Raw genomic sequence first — 22,273 nt, 5'->3', positions numbered from 1 at the left:
TGATCATTCTTATGATGATCCCAGTTAATCAATATTAAGTAATTATTTATGTTTGTACATTATAATAATAAGGTATGGTACCCTTTTATTTGCTAATTAATGGTCAGGAAAATGTCTGTGTTTGATCATTCTTATGATGATCCCAGTTAACCAATATTAAGTAATTATTTATGTTTGTACATTATAATAATAAGGTATGGTAGCCTTTCATTTGCTCATTTAAAGTAAGGAAAATACATTTGTATCGGACAATTCTTATTTTTGTGATCCCAATTTAAATAAAATCAGTAACAAACTACTTATCTATCTTTATCAGTATAATCTCACATAATATGTCTCCGATCGTAGTAAATAACATGAAATAGTAAGGTTATGTGACACTCCATACCAACAGAGTGACTAGTGGCCCTTTGGGGAAAAAAGGTTGCACACCCCTGTCTTAGACCAATCAATGTGATAGTTGTATAATGCTTTGTGTTAAAATAACACATTATTATCCTGGGTAAATCTCACACTATATTTATGTTGGGAAATCTTTGTTTCCAAGTTTATCCCAGTTTGTCCAATATCAATTTTGTTGAAATCTTGGCATAAAATTTTATAGACCACACCGTTGTTGTTAGGTGGGCTGTTCTTAATTAAACTTTACTTTAATGGTGTGGTCATATTTCAAAGCTACTTTGATATCTACTTTCTTGAGTAAGTTGACAATACTAAGAAAGCTTTCATGAAAAGAAAGAACAAGTGTATTTGTTTATGGTTTCCTTGTTCTTGATTTGCTTTGTAAAAACGTTTCTTTGCAGTATTGTGACATTGATTAGAAATATGAGTGGGATATTTTAACTTTGCCCCAATATTCCGGATAGTTCTAATTTCGTCATCAATAAATTCAGGATCTGAAATCCTGTAAGCTCTCAAGTACATGGAAATAAAAACTGATCTTTTTACATTAATATGGTGATTGGAATAAAAATAAACATAGGGAGGAATGTTGGTAGGTTTTCTATAGACTTTTGTTTTCAGAATACCATCATCTCTAATTATTTCAACATCCAAAAAGCTGTTGTTATTATCTATTTCAAGAGTGGAGTTAATGGAGGGTACCAATGAATTTAGATAAACAAGTAAATCATCAATAGATAAGTTATTAGGCCAGAAGCACAAAACATCGTCTACATATCGGAACCAAATAACTTTTTCATCTTTAATAGTTGGTAATAAATATTTTTCAAAATATTACATATAGATGTGAGCCAAAACCGGTGAAAGAGGATTCCCCATAGCCATCCCGTAGGTCTGTGAGTAATGTTTCCCCCTCAAAGACAAAAGAAGAATTATTTACACACAGACTTATTAATTTAACAACAAATTTACAAGGAATACCAGCAATACTGTTACCTAGAATATTTGGGAGAAAGGTTAAAACATCTTGAATTGGGACATGAGTATAGAGCCCAATAACATAAAAACTAAATTGTAAGGATAATCAATGTTGAGAGATTTAACCTTTTTAGGCAAGTCTTCACTATTTTGAATAGATTAGATAGAAATAGTACCTACAAAGGGAGAAAGCTTCGTCACAAGCCACTTAGAAAGCTTATAGCTCACAGAGCCTACAGAACTGATGATGGTTCTAATGGGATGGTTTGGCTTGTGAGTTTTAATAAGCCCATACAAATAATGAGTTGAACGATCTTGTGTAGAAAAACATTTAAACAAATCTTCTCTACCTTTAAGTAATGTTCTAATTTCTTTATGGAAATCCTTATTTACCGTGTCACTAGGATCTTTAAGTTCACAATAAGTGTTTTTATCTTGTAAGTGATCAATTACTTTATCATAATTATATGTATGTATGTGTATATATATATATATATATATATATATATATATACACACACACACACACACACACACACACACACACACACACACACACACACACACACACACACAGAGTTAGACTGACGGCGAAGATTGGAACTCCGGAAAAACGCAAATGTCGTGGATTTCAGCGACAAGGGAGTACCTGTGTTGTATTAGTATGGAAGGGGAAAGCTTGTGGTGTAGTGGGCGGGTGAAGAAAAAGGAGAAGAGGAGGCATTATTGAGGAAAATGGAAGAAAATGAGGAAGGGGAGGAATGGGCTTTGGACGTCAGAAGGGGTATCAACAAAAGGTGTGTAGATCACACAGACGAGGTCGAACAGGTGAGCAGAGGTATTAAAAGTAGAAATATAGATAATAGCAGCTCAATGGAAAGAGGAGATAATTACTTCTATGGATTTAATGAGGGAGATGACAACCTCCCCCAAATAGTAAGTCTAGCGGAGAGAGAGAGAGAGAGAGAAAAAAAAAAAAACGAGACATGGGAGGTTAGGATTAGTCAGCTAACACTAGTTACACAAAGAGTTGATAAACTGGAAGAACTAAAGATGGAGAACCAAAACCTAACTAAAGAAATAGAAGAATTAAAAAGACAGTTAAGAGAAGTAAAGGATGAGAATGAGGAATTAAAGAGGAATAATAAAGAGAATAAAGAGTCCAGAGCAAAAGAGGTAAAGGGTTGGAAAAAAGTCCATGAGAATAAAAAATTGAATTTAGAGATATAGCGAAACAAAAGATGAAAGAACAAACTAAGGACACAGTTATTAAAGTGATGAGAGAGAAGGAAAATATAGTAAGAGACTTGGCAGATAAAAAAAAAGTATAATTATATTAGGAATGGAAAAGAAGCATAATCCAAATAGGACTACAAGAGTAAAAGAGGGGAAAGAAAAAGTAAACAAGGTATTAGAATAGTTTAAGATGAAGAGGAAATAGGGAAAAAACTGAAGAAATATATAGATTCAGAAAATACAGTATAGACAAGACCAGACCAATTAAGGTTAAATTCAGGTCACAAACGACAGCAGAGAATATCTTAGCAAAAACAGGGAAACTAGCAAAAAGTGATCTATATAAACAGGTATGGATAAAAAGAGAGATGAATAATGAGGAAAGAGAGGACGAGAAAACAAAAAGAATAGAAGATAAGGAAAAAACGAGAACAGAACAGAGTCAGAGAAATCCTATTGGAGAGTAGTGGATATGAAAGTGAGAAAATGGTTCATAGGAGAGAAAACCGGAAGGAAAACAGAAAACACGATGGAGGTAACAGAAAATTAAAAGTGTCTTTCACAAATATAGATGGCTTGAATGAACTGATTATCTGAAGGAAAAAGAACCGGACATAATGGGAATTCTAGAGACAAAATTGAAAGGTCCATTATCACCCAACAGTGTAGGACATGGCGCATATAATTATTGGATTAGAAATAGAGCAGTAAAACAAGGGGGTGGAGTTATGTTTCTTACTAAGGATATAAATGTTAGGAATGTTACATATGGAAACGATAGAGTGGAGATTATTATGATGGAAATAGAGGACAGGGACAAGAAGTACAGTAAGTTTGTGGTAAATTATGTGCTTCCTAAAACGGCTTCGTGGGAAGAGAGAGAACACAAAGATATGTTAGAAGACACAAAAATAACACTAAATAAGATAATGGAAGATGGAGAAAAAATAGTTATAATGGGTGACTTTAAAGTAAAGAAATCTGCTGGGAAAAGATGACAGTGAAGGGTGGAGACGACCTATGGGGAAATATACTACTTTATATGATTATAGGACATAGAATGACACAATGGATACAAGAGAATATTAGGTATAGAAATGAGGAAGAACCATCGAAACTGGACCTAATAATCACATCAGAACCTGAAATAGTGGATAATATTGAATATAAGACACCAATAAGTAAAAGTAACCATATATTGGTTGAACTGGAACTAAATGAGGAAAAATACATGGGAAAGAGCGTACAATATAGAAAGGGAAGATTGATATATGGATAAACAAATTTTGATCAAATAAGAGAATTCTTTAAAAAAAAAAAAAAAACAGATTGGGAAAGAATACACAAGGAGGAAACAACAGTAGAAGAGAAAAGGAAAAAATATATAAGGAAAGAGTGGAAAAGTATGTTCCAAGACAAAAACAAGAAAAAGGATATGTAAAGTGCTGGTACAACAAAAGGTGTAGGGAGTTAAAAGACAAAAGGGATGAAATTTGGATAAAGTGGAAGAAAGACAAAAGACCTGAAAAATGGAAAATATATACTAGTTATAGAAATCAATATGTACAAGTGCGCAGAAAAGAAAAGAGAAAATACGAAAAGGGTGTCATAGAAAAATGTAAAGATCAACCAAATCTATTTTATAGATTTGTAAACGACAAACTGAAAAACAAACAAGAATTAGTGAAACTACCGCAAGGAGGAGTTGAATACACAAAGGAAATAGAAATGGCAGAAATCATGAACAAGCATTTTAAATCGGTGTTTACGAGGGAGAACATACAACTTTGAGATGTCGAGTGGGAGGGGAAAACCCCCCCTATGAAAGAAATAGAAGTAACAAGGAATGAAATAATAAATCGCTTGAGTAATCTCGATGTTAGAAAATCGCATGGTCCAGATGAAATGGCAAACTGGATTTTGAGAGAATGCAGGAATGAACTAACAAAGTACATAGTCTAATAAGCATGAAGAAAAACTTCCAGAAGATTAGAAAAGAGCAAATATAGTGCCAATATATAAAGGGGGAAACAAGGAAGACCCTACTAACTATAGACCGGTCTCTCTTACAAGTACGGTAGCTAAATTTTGTGAAAGAATGATCAAAATTAGATGGGTAAGGCATTTGAAAAAAACAACAACAACAATGTACTAAATCCAAGGCAACTTGGGTTTAGACAAGGAAGATTATGTGTCATGTGTCACAAACTTAATGTGTTTCTATTCAAGGTTAATAGATATAATACAAGAGATGGATGGGCTGATTGTGCATTTCTAGACCTGAAAAAAGCTTTTGACGAGGTGCCACATAAGAAATTGCTAAAGAAATTAGAAACTGCAGGAGGAATGCAGGGCAAACTGCTGAAGTGGATGGAGGACTTCTTGCATGAAAGAAAAATGAGAGTGGTGATAAGAGACATTCTAATTGGGATGAAGTGATTAGTGGAGTTCCACAAGGAACAGTTCTGGCCCCAATAATGTTTGCTATATATATTAATGATATGGATGAAGGAATTGAAAGTTATATGAGCCCCCCCCAAAAAAAAAGTGGCCAGCCCCCCGAACTGAAATGAGCAAATTGAAAATTTAAAACCCTCATTGGAATAATTTTATTAAGTGGAATTTTTAATTGCCAGGGCTAAAGATTTGTCAGCCATCAGTGCTAGCCCTACCATTAACCCCCTCCCCTTCTGAAATGAGGATAATATATGTGTATTATCATATTACTATTAGCCCCCAACAAAATTTCCTCAGCCCCCCCCTTAGCCTCCCCAACTAAAAATTCCTGGCGCTGCCGCTGCAGACGGTGCAATACTGCTGAAAAAAGAGGACACTGTAGAAGATTGTGAGTCACTGCAGAGTGATCTCAATAAAGTATGGGAATGGAGTAGGAAGTGGGAGATGAAATTCAATATTAAGAAGTGTAGTATAATGGAATTTGGAAGAAGAAAAAAAAATACTGGGATCATATAAATTGGGAGAGAAGGAAATACGAGGTCTGTTATAAAAGTACGCAGACTGTTTGAATTGCGCGGCTCCAGTTGGTTCCAGGGGAATCCGCTTGGTGTCGCTAGGTTCGCACAGATCAGCTGATTACGACGCCATTTCCCGATTGCAGATATCTTTATTTGTGTATTAGCTACGCGGTTTTTGGCAAATTGCGATTTTTTCGTTTGGAGGATTTCAGATTGAATGGCAAGAAGGAACAACGACTTGCTGTGGAATTTTGTGTTAAACTTGGAAAATCTGCGACTGAAACTTTTGCTATGCTTAACACGGCTTACGGTGATGTTGCTATGAAGCATGCGGCATGTTTCAAATGGCATGAGCGTTTTAAGGATGGTTGATAGTCCATTGAAGATGATGAGCGTCCTGGACGTCCTTCCACGTCAACTGACGACCCACACGTCGACAAAATCAACACCCTGGTGCAGGCAAATCGACGTCTGACTGTCAGGAAGCTTGCTGAAGTGTGGGATATCAGTTGGATCTTGTTACAAGATTTTGACAAAAAGATTGAAGATGCACCCCGTTGTTGCGAAATTTGTGCCATGCCTGATGACAGACGAACAAAAAGTCCATTGCGTCTAGGTTTGTCAGGAATTGCTTGATCGTTCAGAAGATGAAAACTTCTTGTCCAGGATCATAATAGGTGGTGAATCGTGGGTTTATGGTTTTGACATTGAAACGAAGGTCCAATCGTCCCAGTGCATGAGTGAAACATCCCCCCAGACCCCAAAAAGCTCTCCAAGTTCGATCCAAGGTCAAGGTGATGCTGACAGTTTTTTTTTCGATGCTAAGGGTGCTGTGGGTTCAATAAAGGTGGTAAAGATATGATGGAGTGTTCACTTGTTCACAACTTTTAATTTCACAGGGAAAATAACAATATGTGTCTCACACTCTCTAACTTGTAAGTTACTCGAATGCCCGTTCGTCTCTGACTGCGTGACGCTATTTCACGCTGTTCACGTGCCCAAGGCAGTTGCTAATTTTAATTTTCCACAATTATTCCTTGTACACAGAAATATACACTCTTCCAACTACCCATTTACTTGTATCTTCTACATGTATACAAAGTGCTACAATCTATAGTGTTGTTCACCATGAGTACCTCCCCAAAGGCTCCACAGCGAACCAGACTTACTATACTGAAGTTCTGAAACGTCTGAGGGACGCCATTCATCACAAAAGGCCAGAAATGTGGAGGAGTGGCAACTGTTTTTTCCATCACGACAACGCTCCAGCCCATTCAACCCTCAGAACTCGTGAGTTTTTGGCAACACTCGATCACTGTTCTTCCTCACCTGACCTTGCTCCTTGTGATTTTTTCTTGTTCCCCAAACTCAAAGACCCTTGAAAGAAAGATTTGAGACGATTCCCGAGATTAAGGCAAATGCGACGAAGGAGCTGAAGGACATGACAAAAGAAGCGTACCAGGACTGTTTCAACAAGTGGAAACACCGTTGGGATAAGTGCGTGCATTAGGGAGGAGAGTACAGTATAAGCTCTTTTAACCGGCACGAGTGGGACCAAAGACGTGCCGGAAAGGGGAAATCCCGGTTACGAGAAGGAATATTAAAAAAATACATTTATTGCCTTTATTCAGAGTACTTAAATAAAATTCATTCAATGGCTTCACTTTTGTTGTTTATTTATTTACCAGTATATTCATATTCATTTATCTTTATTTTCATTAAATCACGTATGTCTCTTTGTTTAGAATGTTTGTCTCTCTGCATTAAAAATTCATTTTGAAGACAGTGAAGAGACATCACGTCGTGAGTCCCCATGTAGGTGCACTGCTCCGCAAACTTGATAAATGTTGCCAATCCTTTAGCGGCATCCTTCCACGTTACTCTTGGCTCTGGGTCATCTTCCTCTTCACTATCAGCCTCTGTTTCCTTACCATGCTTCTCCTCAATCATTGCCTGAATTATTTCGTCGTCAGTTAGTGTGGGGGTGATAGCTTCGTCACAGTCGACCTCCATCCACTCCTGAAGAGCCTCATCAGTGACGCTAAGCTTAGCACTACCACGCATATCCTTCAACTCAACCATCACTGCCTTCCTCTGCTGTCGATATGTGTTTGTGTGTTGAGAGAGTTGCTAATAGACAGTCGCACGCTTAACATCAGGCGTCTTATTACAGTGGGTACTGGGCCTGACGGAGCGGCGGGATTTGTGGGAGATGGCGGGAAAGATGCGCGCTACCTCTGGCGGCGGCGGGAGTGGCGCGGGAATTTTTAAATTCTATTTTTTCGAATTTTTACATTTTTATACAAAATTGTTATTTCCTCGTGAATAATATGCCGGTTATAAGACGGAGCCGGATACGAGAATAACGGATAAAAGAGCTTTTACTGTACTTTGAAGGGGACCCAGATCAACTTCTAAATAAAGTACATTTTGTTTTACGCTGTTAGACCGCGTATTTCTTTAAACAGACCTCGTATATATATATATATATATATCTTATGTAAGACAAGATGAGAGGGAGAAAGACTGGTGGATGGGAGTGGAATGGGCGGGAGTAGATGCATGTTTTTGACTTGGCTACCTCTTTATAAGAGAGAAAAAGCTCTTGGTGTATATACATATATACACATACACACACATATATATGTATATATGCACAAATTTCACAAGTCACACGTGAATCACAAATATGCAGAGTCCACTAGGAAGCGGAAAAACACACGGAGTCCGAGCGTGACTTGATAAAGGTATTTAAGATTCTAAAGGGGATTGGCATCAAAAGTGACAAAATTCTTACACTGAATGAGCATCCAACAAGAAATAATGGTCTCAAACTGTCAGGAAATAGATTTAATTTGGAAGTGGGTAGAAACAACTTTGCCAACCGTGTAGTTAATGAATGGAATAAACTTCCTGCAGAGGCAGTGCAATGTAGTTCACTTCGAAGCTTTAAGATTCGTTTAGATAAATACTTAAGCAAGATGCCATTTATTCTATATCATTTGATTATTTGTTTGTTAATTGTCTGTTTATTTATTATTTGCTTGATTTCCATTTATCATTATTTATGTCAGTTTATTATTATTTACTATTTACCTGTTTATCATTTAACTATACCTATGTATTATCTACTTATTATTATATTATTATAATTTTTATTTTATTTTATCTATTTTTTTTATCATTTATGTATATATTTTATTCACATCCAACTTAGTTATGGACAAAAAGGTATCCTGTCAGCATGCTCCACCTTTGTAATCCTTTGTAAGAGATCTGAGGGGAAAAAAAAAAAAAAAAAAAAAAAAAAAAAAAAAGCTTCCCACACAGAGTACCTGGAATAATTTAGATAAACAGTGTGTAAACACTATTCAAGATTTTAAGAAAAAACTTGATGCTGAAAGATACAAAGACAGGTCACCATGAGCATAGCTCCCTTCCTGTATAATACAACTAGGTAAATACACACAAACATACCCAAAGGCCCTTTCTCCCTTATAAATTAGGTGGCCATGTCAAAGCCACCCATCTCTCATCCATACCATATCCACCCAACACCTTTTTGTTGTCCCTTCTATCTTAGCTCCTTATGGGTGAAGGGTGATCCCTGTCCCCATCCACTTCTCAGGTCAATTGCAATGCAGCAAGACACGGCATCTCCTCAGAACATCCCATTATCTTAAGCATATTTACCTTCACCACTTTGTGGCAACCCTCCCCCCTCATCTGCTCAAAAATCTACAGAGTAGACAAGAAATCCCTTCATACCACACAGATTTCATAACCAATTTCCACTTACACCTACCTCTTGCCCTCGCCCTTCTCTACTTGACAGACATTACCTTTATAACCAAGGCCCACTTCACCCCACCCACCCACCCATTCTCAGTCTTCCTTTCATGTTCACTCCACCCACCTCTACTTTCCATGCCCTTCTCGTTAGTGTTTCTTCACTCATATGCATTTTGCATATCTTTTTTTAACAATATTGTAAAATGAGGTGAAAAAAATTCTGGCAATTGTATGCAAAATATATTCTTTATTAATATACAATGTGGAAAACAATAAGCTATTCTTCAAAGGATCAATTTGCTTATTGATAACAGTTATTTAAGGCTACCAATCTAACTTCTGCTTCATATTCACATCATATAACTTGAGAAGTCACAACACATATTTTTTGAGGGATTTGAAAACATTTTTATCCTGACAATATTTTCAATGCTGTTCATTCAGCAAATATAACCACAATACATACTTGTTGGATTTGTCCTAGTCACTGTCAAATGATGAATGTGAATGATGAAACAGACTGGTAAGCATTTTGTTATATTCAAGATTCTCCTTTAGTCTACAGTTTACTATAATTCAAGTGTTATCCAGTTAAATCTATACAATAAGACAGACTGAAATTATTCCTATAAATCAATCTATTGCCTAGGATCTCCTCCAGAGGACCTGTGGCCCAAAGGCTTTAAGTAACAGTTCATAGAGAGGCACATAGTTCTCATATAGAAGAAATATTCTACTACTGTTTTGTTTCAACTTTGGACAGTGTCATGTTCTGTGTCATCTTTATGTTGTGTGCATCTATAGTATGCTATGTCTGTATTCTGTATTGGCAAAGCTTCAGTGCTGGGGGTGACATAATTGGAGAGCTAGTGCAACTATTTTGTGTTTTGGGAGAGTTTCTTTCATTAGGTTTAGGGAACTTATTTTACTAGTTATTTGGTGTACTGCACCTTTTTTGTTTCAAGACCTCTGTGTGTACGGTTTAGAGAACTTATTCTACTAGTCATTTGGTTTACTGCACCTTGTTTGTTTCAAGACCTCTGTGTGTATATATCCTACATGTGATGGATGTGGGGGTTTGAAAGATCTTGCATAAAATTCTTGCCAATAATTCTCTTATGTAATTCCATCATAGGGGTTTTGGTTCAAGTGTATAGGTCAATGGGTGCTGTTTCGGTAAAATATGTTATTAAAAGTATGCTTTTGCACAATTTTTCCTTTATGTTCTTAATTGTGGGAAACCAGATTGTAGGTATATACCTGGGCATGATAAATATAAACTGTTTGTACACTGTGATGATGTATTCCTTCTGCAGTTTGATCTCTTTGCTCATAACTATTCTAAGCAAAGTGTCTGACTCTGTTACATTGGGGTACCCCAAAAAGTCCCCTAAAGTACTGACTGATGTCACTATGCAGTAGCCCAGATCAGGTACTGGTATTTTATCTTATTTCTGGGAAACCTACAATGGATTAAAATCATTAACAGAATCAGCAAATACAGCAAAAAACTCAATAGGCTGTATTCAATATTCAAAGATAGACATGTACCCACTCAATGCCAGATTATTATATTAAATAGTATTTCGAGACCAATTCACCCATATGGATTGGAATCATGGTCACTAACCACAAAAATAAATCTTTAAATCAGTCTGCAGAAATAAATGTACTCAGATTGATAAGTGGATAGGCTATGTTAAAACTGGAAAAGATCTGTGACAGCTGTGATAGAAACCCCCCCCCCACAAAAAAAGAGAGAGAGAGAGAGAGAGAGGTGGTTTGGACACATTAACAGGATGGATGAGCAAGGACCAGCCAATACTTATATGAAGTGTAATCCATATGGTAGGCATCCAATTGGTCAACCAAGGAGATGCATGGATGGTATGAAGGCTGCAATAGAGAGTAGGGGTGTTACAGTTGAGGAGATGGAAGTGTCGTGTCAAGACTAAGTGGAATGGAGGTTTCTTGAGGCCAGCGACTGACAGGCCAAGCCCTATCTGGCATTTGATGAGAAAGGTAAGTCCGGTAATTTCAAATGTTGTCATAAATCATAATCCACAAGTAGTAGTATATATTGACTTAACTTCATATGTTAAATTAACTTTACTTTTTATGGTAACTGAGTTCCAATAGTATAAAATATAGAAAAATTATTTCTACCTATCTATATACAAAGGAGGCAAAGAGGAGAGCAGATGTGAAATGGAGGAAGAGTATGACAGAAAATTTGAAAAGTAATAAAAAGATGTAGAAAGAAATTAAGAGAGGAAGAGGAGGTGAATCAAGTAGTGAAGAAAAGTTAAAAGATGCAGATGGAAAGATGATAATTGAAGAGATGGCTGTAAGAGGATGATGGGCAGAGTATTTTAGGGATTTGCTAGGATAGGGAGGGAAAGGCAGTTGCAGTGGAAAGCGCTAAGAAAATGAGAGTGATGAGGGAAATGGAGGAGAAATAAGGAAAGATGAGGTGAAAGCAGTTATTGAAATGAAGAGAGCAGGAAAGGCACCTGGGTTAGATGGGTGTAATGCGGAGTGTCTAAAAAAAGGGAGGTACAGTGATGGTGGACTGGCTGGTGAGGTTGTTTAATTTTTGTCTAAAAGAGGGTAGTGTGCCAGAAGAGTGGAGTGCCTGTATAGTTCCATTTTACAAGGGAAAAGGGGACAAGTGTGAGTGTAGTAGTTTCATAGGGATTAGTTTGTTGAGTGTAGTTGGGAAGACTTATGGGAGGGTCTTGACTGAGAGGATTAGGAGTGGAACAGAGGGAGTAATTTGGAACAGGGAGTAATCAAGAACAGTGTGAGTTTAGGACAGGTAGAGGTTGCATGGATCAGATTTCTGTGGTAAGGTAGATATGTGAGAAAGCTGTAGGAAAAGGTAAGGATGTTTTTTGGGCATTTATGGATTTGGAAAAGGCAGGGTAGACAGGAAGGAACTGTGACAGGTACTGCAGATATATGGGATAGGAGGAATGCTGTTAAGAGCAATCAAGACTTTTTATGAGAGTAGTAGAGCCTGTGTTAGAATTAGAAATGGAGAGTGAGTGGTTTTAGGTAAAGATGGGACTTCGGCAAGGATATGTCTGTTAAATTTATACATGGATGGGGTGGTACAAGAGGTAAATGCAATGAGATGGTTAAAGAAAATGGAGAAAAGTGGAAGATAAACCAGTCGTTGTTTGCTGATGATGCTGCGCTTGTGGCAGGATCAGAGGAGGGATTAAGAAAGTTAGTTATGGAGTTTGGGAAGGTGTGCAAAAGAAGGAAGTTAAAGATAAATGTGGGTAAAAGTAAGGTGATGAGATGTATAAGGGGAGAGGATGGCAGTAAATTGGAAGTGAGTATTAAGGGAGAGAGACTGGAGGAAGTGGATAGCTTCAGATACTTGGGTGTGAATGTAGTGGGAAAAGGAGTGGAGATAGAATGTAGATTGAGAGAAGAAAGTAAATGCCTTGGGGGATTAAAAAGTGTAATGAAATATAAACATTTGGAAATGAATACTAAGAGGAAGCTGTATGAAGGGGTGATTGTGCCGACAGCACTGTATGGGGTAGAAACATGGAACATAAGAGAGGAAGAGTCTAAATGTATTTGAGATGAAATGTCTGAGAAGAATGGTAGAGGTTACTAGGTTGGATAGAGTGAGAAACAAGGAGGTGGAGAGCAGGGATGGAAAGGGAGTTGGGAGATAGGGTTGATAAAAGATTACTGAGATGGTTTGGACACATGGAAAGAATGAGTGAAAAAAGACTGGTAAAAGAGGTATGGAAGGCAGAGGTGGAGGGTGTGAGCAGGAGGGAGCGACAAAGAATGAGGTGGATGGATAGGGTAAAAGGGGCACTGGGAAAGAGGGGAATGTCTGTTGAAGGGAGAAGACAGAGGATTGGGGTGAATGGAGAATGGTTGTGTATGGCTGATACTGTGATGAGTGGGGGATGGGGAGGGGTGAAGGAATATGTGTGAATGATATTTTGATGCAGCCCAAAGGATTTCTCCCTGTCTTATCTTTTTCTGCATGAGGGGACGAAGGGGGGGTTCGCCGCCAATTAAATAGTCTTGCTGTGGATGTGCTGTGTCTTGCTACATTGCTTCTGAGCCAGGGCAGTGGGAGATGCAGGGATGACCCATCATTCAGGAGGAGCCAAGAAAAGAGGGAGGGGAGTGAATGACAGTAGAGTACAGTATGTGGGGACAAAATGGGTGGGAGTGGATTTATGCCTTTGACTTTGGTTACCTCCCTTGTACGGAAATAGAAATAGAAATAGAAGAGCTGTACAAGGAAGTCATGAATATACAGAACAAGAAAAGGCAGAAATTATGAGCAATCATTTCAAATCCGTATTCACAATTGAGAACTCACCTAACTGTGAGGGAATAAAGACAGAAACCCCCCCAATCAGAGGGAAATAACTGTAACAAAGAAGGAAATCAGCGACCAAATAAAAAACCTTGATGTTAGAAAATCACATGGTCCAGATGGAATTGCAAATTGGATAATGAAAGAATGCGCAGGAGTTAACAGATAAAATATACAATATAATCAAATGCTCGCTCAAAGAAAGAAAGGTACCATAAGACTGGAAAAATGCAAATATTGTACCAATATATAAAGGAGGAAACAAGGAAAATCCTACTAACTACAGACTGGTCTCCCTAACAAGCACAGTAGCAAAGATATGGGAAAAAGTGATCAAAAGTAGATGGGTTAAACACCTGGAAGAAAAAACTATACTGAATCCAAATCAATTTGGATTTAGACAAGGAAGATCATGTACAACGAACCTGATCTGCTTCTATTCAAGACTAATAGATATCATACAAGAGGAGGATGGATGGGCAGACTGTGCCTATCTAGACCTACAAAAAGCATTTGATAAGGTAACACACAAGAAATTAATAAGAAAAATAGAATCAATAGGTGGCATCAGAGGTAAATTATTAGAATGGATGGAGGACTTCCTGACTGGGAGAAAAATGAGGGTAGTAATTAGAGAAAAATTCTCGAAGTGGGAAGAAATGATTGGTGTCCCACAAGGGTCGGTGCTGGCTCCAATTATGTTTGCCATTTATATAAATGACATGGATGAAGAAAGAGACCTTGGAGTAATAATTAGCAAAGACATGATACCGGATAAACATATAAACAAAAGAGTTGGAGAAACCTTCAACCTATTAAGGTCAATGAAAATGGCATTGGACTATTTGGATAAAGAAATTATTAAAAAAACATTAGTTACATTGATTAGACCAAAACTGGAATACGCAGCGACACTATGGTCACCCAGTACTAAAAAGAATATAAGGAAATTAAAAAGAGGCAGCAGACTGGAAGTGAGCATTAAGGGAGAGCGACTGGAGGAAGTGGATAGTTTTAGATACTTGGGTGCAAATGTGGCAGGAAAAGGTGGAGTGAAGGAGGTAGAATGTAGATTGAGATAAGCCAGTAAATGCCTTGGTGGATTAAAAAGTGTAATGAGGAATAGAAATTTGGGAATGGATGCTAAGAGGAGACTGTATGAAGGAGTGATTGTGCCAACAGCACTGTATGGGGCAGAAACATGGAACATAAGAGAGGAAGAGAGAAGTGGTTTGAATGTATTTGAGATGAGGTGTCTGAGAAGTATGATAGGGGTTACTTTGCTGGATAGAGTGAGAAATGAGGAGTTGAGGAGGAGAACAGGGGTGGAAAGGGAGTTGGGAGATAGGGTTGATGAAAGAGTATTGGGATGGGTTGGACACATGGAAAGAATGAATGAAGAAAGATTAGTAAAAGAGGTATGGAAGGCAGAGGTGGAGGGAGTGAACATGAGGGGACGTCCTAGGATGAGATGGATGGATGGGGTGAAGGGGGCTTTGGGGAAGAGGGGAATGTCTGTTGAGGAACGACGGGAGAAGACAGAAGATAGGGGTGAATGGAGAGGGGTTGTATATGGATGATGTTGTGATGCATGAGGTGGAATGGGTAGGGTGATGGGGGGTGAGGTAGTATGTGTGAGCAAAATTTGACACAGCCCGAAGGGATTTCTCGATGTCTTCTTTTCTGCATGGGGAGACGGAGAGGGGGGTCGCCGATTTAATGAAGAGGCCTTGCTGTGGATGTGCTGTGCCTTGTGACACTGCCTCTGACCCAGGGCAGTGGACAGGGTGCAGGGATGACCTGTCATCCAGGAGGTGCTAAGATGAGAGGGAGGGTGGAGGGGAGTGGAGTGTATTTAGGGATGGAATGGGTGGGAATGATTTTATGCCTTTTTCTTTTTGGCTACCTCCCTTGTAAGGGGAAAAAAGCCTTGGTATATGTATGTAAAAAGAATATAGAGAGCAAAGACAAAGTGGGCACCAGCTCTTTCCAAATTAACATACGAACAAAGATTACCCATATTGGAACTACCAACATTGGAGCAGAGAAGAGAAAGAGGTGATCTACTGACTATAGAATCATGAAAGGAGTGGAAATCCTTGATAGGAATGATTTACTAAAAAATGGCAATGGAAAAATGAGAGGTCATGAAAAGAGACTCAAAAAAGATAACTATAGAAGGGAAAAAAAAAAAAAAAATCCTACACAGAGTGCTGGATATCTTGAATAACTCAGATAAAGAAACAGTGTGTGCAAATACTATTCAAGATTTGAAGAAAAAATTTGATGCTGAAAGATACAAAGATGGGTCACCACGAGCATAGCTCCCTTCCCGTATAATATAATACAACTAGGTAAATACACACTCAGATCACTAAACAGCACTACATGACACCACCATGGGAGATGCAGGGATGACCCATCATCCAGGGGGACCCAAGAAAAGAGGGAGGGGGGGGGGGGTGAATGGCAGTAGAGTATGTGGGGACAAAATGGGTGGGAGTGGATTTAGCCTTTGTCTTTGGTTACCTCCTTTGTAAGGGAGAAAAGGCTGTTGGTATATATATATATGTATCATCTATACCACACAAAAACACATACACACTCAGATCACTAAACAGCACTTCATGACACCACCAAATTCAATATTCCGCCTACACCCCAAGACATTAATCCCCCCCCACACACATGACAGTCGAAGTGACAGCGAAGTTTGGAACTCCAGGAAAAATTCAAATTTCGTGGATATCAACAATGAGGGAGTACCTATGTTGTATTAGTAGGGAAGGGGAAAGCTCGTGGTGTAGTGAGAAGGTGAAGAAAAAGGAGAAAGGGAAGGATTACTGAGGAAAATGGAAGGAAATGAGGAAGGGGACGAACGGGCCCCAAAAGTCAGAAGGAATGTCACCAAGAGATGCACAGACGATAGAGGTGAAGTTGAAGACATTAGTAAAAGTGTAAAAATTAGAAATATAGATAAGAGCAGTGCAATGTAAGGTGAAGATAATTATTTCCATGGTCTAGAGGAAAAACTAGAGAACATGAACAAACAGTGGGAGGTTAGGTTCAGTCAACTTACATGGATTACACAAAGAATTGATAAATTGGAAGAACTAAAGAAGGAGAACCAAAACCTAAAGAAATAGAAGAATTAAAAAGACAGTTAAAGGAAGTAAAGGATGAGAGTGAGGAATTAAAGAATATTAATAAAGAGAATAAAAAGTCCAAAGCAAAAGAGATACAGGGTTGGAGAAAAGTCCAAGAGAAAAAAAAAATTGAATTTAGAGATATAGTACACCAACAGATGAAAGAACAAACTAAGGACACAGTTATTAAAGTGATGAGGAAGAAGGAGAATATAGTAAGAGACTTAGCAGATAAAAAGAAATGTATAATTATATTAGGGATGGAAGAGAAGCATAATCCAAATAGGACTACAACAGTAAAAGAGAAGGAAAAAGTAAACAAGATTTAGAAGTAGTTCAAGAGGATGAACAAGAATCTGGGAAAGAAATTGAAGAAATATATAGAATAGGGAAATACAATACAGATAAGTTTAGACCAATTAAGGTTAAATTCAGGTCACAAAAAACTGCTGAGAATATCTTAGCAAAAACAGGGAAACTAGCAAAAAGTGATCTATATAAACAGGTAGGGATAAAGAGAGATGAATAAAGAGGAGAGGAAGAGGAAACAAAAAGACTAGAAGCTAAGGAAAAAAACGAGAACAGAACAGAGTCTGAGAAAGAGAAGTTCCATTGGAGACTAGTGGATATGAAAGTGAGGAAATGGTTCATAGCAGAGAAAAACGTAAGGTAAACAGAAAACAGGATGGAAGTGGTAGAAAATTAAAAATGTCTTTCACAAATATAGATGGCTTAATAACAGGCTTGAACTGAATGATTACCTGAAGGAAAAAGAACTGGACATAATGGTAATTGTAGAGACAAAATTGAAAGGTCCACTACCACCCAACAGTGTAGGACATGGTGCATATAATTATTGGATTAGAAACAGAGAGGTAAAACAAGGAGGTGGAGTTATGTTCCTGACTAAGAAGGATATAAATGTGAGGAGTGTCACATATGGAAAGAATAGAGATGATTATGATGGAAGTGGAGGACAGGGATGGGAAGAGCAGGAAGTTTGTGGTAAATTATGTACCTCCTAAAATGGCTTCATGGGAAGAGAGAGAACACAAAAATATGTTAGAAGACACAAGGATAACACTAAATAAGATAATAGAAGATGGAGAGAGAATAGTTAGATTGGGTGACTTTAATTGTAAAGAAATCTGCTGGGAAGAGATGACAGTGAAAGGTGGAGATGCCCTATGGGGAAATGTACTACTTGATATGATTATAGAACATACAATGATGCAATGGATACAAGAAAATACTAGGTATAGAAACGAGGAAGAATCATTGAGACTGGACCTAATAATCACATCAGAACCTGAAACAGTGGACAAGATTGAATATAAGACACCAATAAGTAACTAAATGAGGAAAAATACATGGAAAAAAACAAACAATATAGAAAGGGAAGAGATATGAAAACAGGTCACTACGAGCATAGCTTTCGTCCCGTAAAATACAACTAGGTATATACACACACACATGAAAGGCATAGAAACTATTGATAGAGAGGATCTAATAAAATGGGATAGTAGAGATTTAAAAGGGTACAGAAAGAAAATCAAGAAAGACAGTTATAGAAGAGACCTGAAAAAGAATAGCTTTCCCCACAGGGTAATAGATATTTGGAACAAGTTAGATGAAAGTGTGGTGTGTGCAAAAACGATACACAAATTTAAAAACAGTCTAGATAAAATGAGATAGGAAGATGGGACACCACGAGCATAGCTCCCCTTAAAAAAAAAAAAAAAAAAAAAAAATTACTCTTGCACTTAGGACACAATCCACTACTGACACTGAAACAGTACCAACACCAAAAAGGCCTGGTTTCAGATTCAAACTGCCTGAGATACCACTACACGAAGGACAAAGGACATCTACTACAATGCCTGACACTAATAATCTCTAGTCAACAATATATATCTTCTCTAAGCAACTTGTACCATGCGGCTGTTCCTGGTAACCTGAAAGCTGCAGGTCTTCTGCAAGAGAGACCAGGGGCAATGGGTTGATTGATTACCATTAGCTCTATTTACAAGGAAAAGTCAGAGGGTGGGGTGGGGATGCAACAGAATGACTGATTTTGGTGAGGGCTGTTGCTCCCTTTCTGTTGCTGTTTCATTGTTATCACTCTTACCACATTTTGAGTGACCTTGCTGGGGTTAACTCCCCAGTTAGCATGACTGACGCACCATTTTTCTGCCTTCTCCCTGTGCAGGGGTGAGCAGATTGAATCCTCGTGAGGATTTATGGTTTCTTGCAGTCTCCTTCATTCTTATGTTCTTATGCCCTGCACTAAAACAGCACCAATATAAAAAATAGTCTGGCAATGGGCATCAATTATCAACTACCAACAATGCAACCACTGCAAAGAAGACACAGCACTCACTCTAGACAGTACCCTAACCTCTCAATCTCTTTACTATGTGACTTATGGGCTGGGCTGGTATCCAAGGGAGTTTGGGTCTTTTGAAATAACTAAGTGGGACAGCAGATTGACTGATTGAAAGAAGCAATAATGTAGATACCTCACATACTGTATAGAGATTTGAAAGTGGGTGGAAAGTGATACCTCTTACCCTAAAAGACATATTTGACTAACATCACAAAGTATATGTTTTCTAACATTAAATGTTAGTGCACAACACATCACATAATTCCAAATTATTTAAAGTACATTAACCAAAATACACAGGCACTTCAGTACATTTCCTACAACACATTGAAGTACAGATAAACATCTAATCAAATACAAATTATCTGTACATACTGCTGCTCTTCTTTCTCAAGACTACCTCCGTGATGAAGTTGTGAGGGTCTGTTCATTGGTCCATTCTGCAACACCTCGTGCTACAAGTTCTTCAGCAATATCAATATCCTGTAAATCCAGTAATAATGATTGATTAGGGAAAACATTCAAGACTACATCCCTAAGATCAAAATAGAGCCTAAAGAAAAAATTATCCCCCCCCCCCCCAAAAAAAAAAAAAAATATATATATATATATATATATGAACACACGCTCCTAGTGTTTTTATTGCATATATATATATGCTAATAAGAACACGGATACGTGTGTTCACTTATACAAAGTAGACCACTTAGAAAAAGAAACTAACGAAGCAGAGCGCTTTCGTATATTAAATCTGTTGCACTTGTTGCACTGAAGATGTAATATACGAAAGCGCTCTGCTTCGTTAGTTTCTTTTTCTAAGTGGTCTACTTTGCATATATATATATATATATATATACTATAACAAAGCCATACATACATGTTCACTCCATCCACCTCTGCCTTCCACACTTCTTTTACTAATCTTTCTTCACTCATTCTTTTATCTCATTTTTTTCTGGATAACAAAGCCAAGTGACCTAAATACAAACACATGTACATATCAAAAGGCATACACCTCCCATACCCATTCACCATCCTTCCCTTCTTAACACCACAGGTGAAAAGCAATAGAGCAAGACACAGCATTTCAAGAGCATAGCCTAAAACCTAGTTAATTCCACCACTTCATTGTATGACAATCCCCCTCCTCATTCACTCTAAATACATTACATTGCATACATTCTTATCCTTAAACTCTATCCTTCAAAAAATAATTCCTCTTACTTCAAATGTCCTCAGCTTTTTACACTTTTTTGTTTGTCTTAATTCACTCATTCTTTCCATGTGTCCAAACCATCATTCCCATCCATAAAGTTGTCTAACCTTTTCTTAAAATAACTGATAGTTTCAGCATTCACTACATCAAGGTTACTAAGTCTATTCCATTTAATGACCACTCTATTGGTAAAGCAGTTCTTGCCTATTTCCTTTGTAATTCTAAATTATTCCAATTTAGATAAATTACCGCAAATCCTGTCCTGCTGTTTTAATATGGTGACCTCATCTGTATCCCCCTTGTTTAAAGCCCTTGATCCACTTGAACATCTCTATTAGGTCACCCTGCACTCTGTCTTTCTAGAGTATAAATTAAGGTGCCTATGAGTGTTCTTGTAAGGTAAATTTCTGAGCTCATGTATCATTTTGTTCATTCTCCTCTGTACTGATTCTAGTGAATTGATATCCATTCTATAGGACAGAGACCAAAACTGTACTGTATAGTAAAGGAAAGGTCTAACACCAGATAGAGTTTGATAACTACCTTTGAACTCTTATTCATAACCATCCTAGTAATGAAACCTAGTGCTCTGTTACCTCTATTTCTGGTGCTAATGCACTGTTTCCTGGACTTAAGGTCTGGACACACTAGAACCCCTAAGTCTCTCTCACACTCAGTTCTTTCATCTGCTCTATCAGCCAACTCCCTGTCCAACACTGCTCTCCTCACCTCCTTTTTTACTCTATCCAAGCTTGTGACCCCTTCCATACTTCTCAAACACTTCATATCAAACACATTTAAACTTCTCATTTCTGCCTCCCTTAAATTCCAAGTCTCCATCCCATACAGTAGTTAATGTGACCGAAAATGTAGTCTTTGTATCTTCATACAGCTATTCTTTTGGCAAGATCAGTGCCAATAATGGATGAAATAAACGAAGGATTTAGAGAAAAGGAAAACTGCAAAGAGATGTTTGGATGTAAGTACCACTGAGTCCCCCACTTGGAGTAAGGAAAAAAAAAAAAAAATGTCTGCATGAGACCCCAAAGACATACCAAAGGTTTGAAAGAAATGTCTTCTCGGGGTTCAATAGAGACAATAGCAATATGTATAGAGGGATAGACATGGATAGAGAACCCATACCATATACCATGGCTTTTTCCCCCTTCCAAGGGAGGTAGCCAAAAAGGGAAAGGCATAAAAACACTCCCACCCATTTCATCCCTAAATACACTCCACACTCCTCCCACCCTCCCTCTCATCTGAGCACCTCCTGGATGACGGGTCATCCCTGCACCCTGCCCACCGCCCTGGGTCAGAAGCAGTGTCGCAAGACACAGTACATCCACAGCAAGGCCGCTTCATTTAATCGGCGACCCCCCCTCTCGTCCCCCTTTGCATATAAGGCGAGGACGGGGGAGAAATCCCTTCGGGCTGCGTCAAAATTTACTCACACATACTAACTACCCCACCCCCCACCCCCCCGCCTATTCCGCCTCATGCAGTCACAACATCATCCATATACAACCATTCACCACTCACCTCTGTCTTCCGTCCACTCCCTTCCTTCCCCAACAGACATTCCCCTCTTCCCTAAACCCCTCTTCACACCATCCATCCACCTCATCCTAGGACGTCCCCTCATGTTCACTCCTTCCACATCTGCCTTCCATACCTCTTTTACTAGTCTTTCTTCACTCATTCTTTCCATATGTCCAAACCATCCTAATACTCTTTCATCAACCCTATCTCCCAAATCCTTTTTCACCCCTGTTCTCCTCC

The 22,273-nt window shown here is 38.1% G+C and overlaps 1 protein-coding gene across 1 annotated transcript in view; it reads right to left on the bottom strand.

Moving 5' to 3' along the window:
- Nucleotides 1-19,497: 19,497 nt before the first annotated feature.
- LOC143041083 (tudor and KH domain-containing protein homolog) overlaps nt 19,498-22,273 on the bottom strand; it is a 60,291-nt gene continuing 57,515 nt past the window's right edge. Inside the window, exon 10 of the mRNA XM_076212765.1 lies at nt 19,498-19,758. Within this exon, the coding sequence (XP_076068880.1) occupies nt 19,672-19,758 (87 nt within the window). The 3' untranslated portion in view covers nt 19,498-19,671. The remainder of the gene's footprint in view (nt 19,759-22,273) is intronic.

Source organism: Oratosquilla oratoria, chromosome 30 (assembly GCF_046742065.1).
Source record: "Oratosquilla oratoria isolate Oo_2021 chromosome 30, ASM4674206v1, whole genome shotgun sequence".
NCBI classification, from domain to species: Eukaryota; Metazoa; Arthropoda; class Malacostraca; order Stomatopoda; family Squillidae; genus Oratosquilla; species Oratosquilla oratoria.
This window is presented reverse-complemented; position numbering and strand designations above follow the sequence as displayed.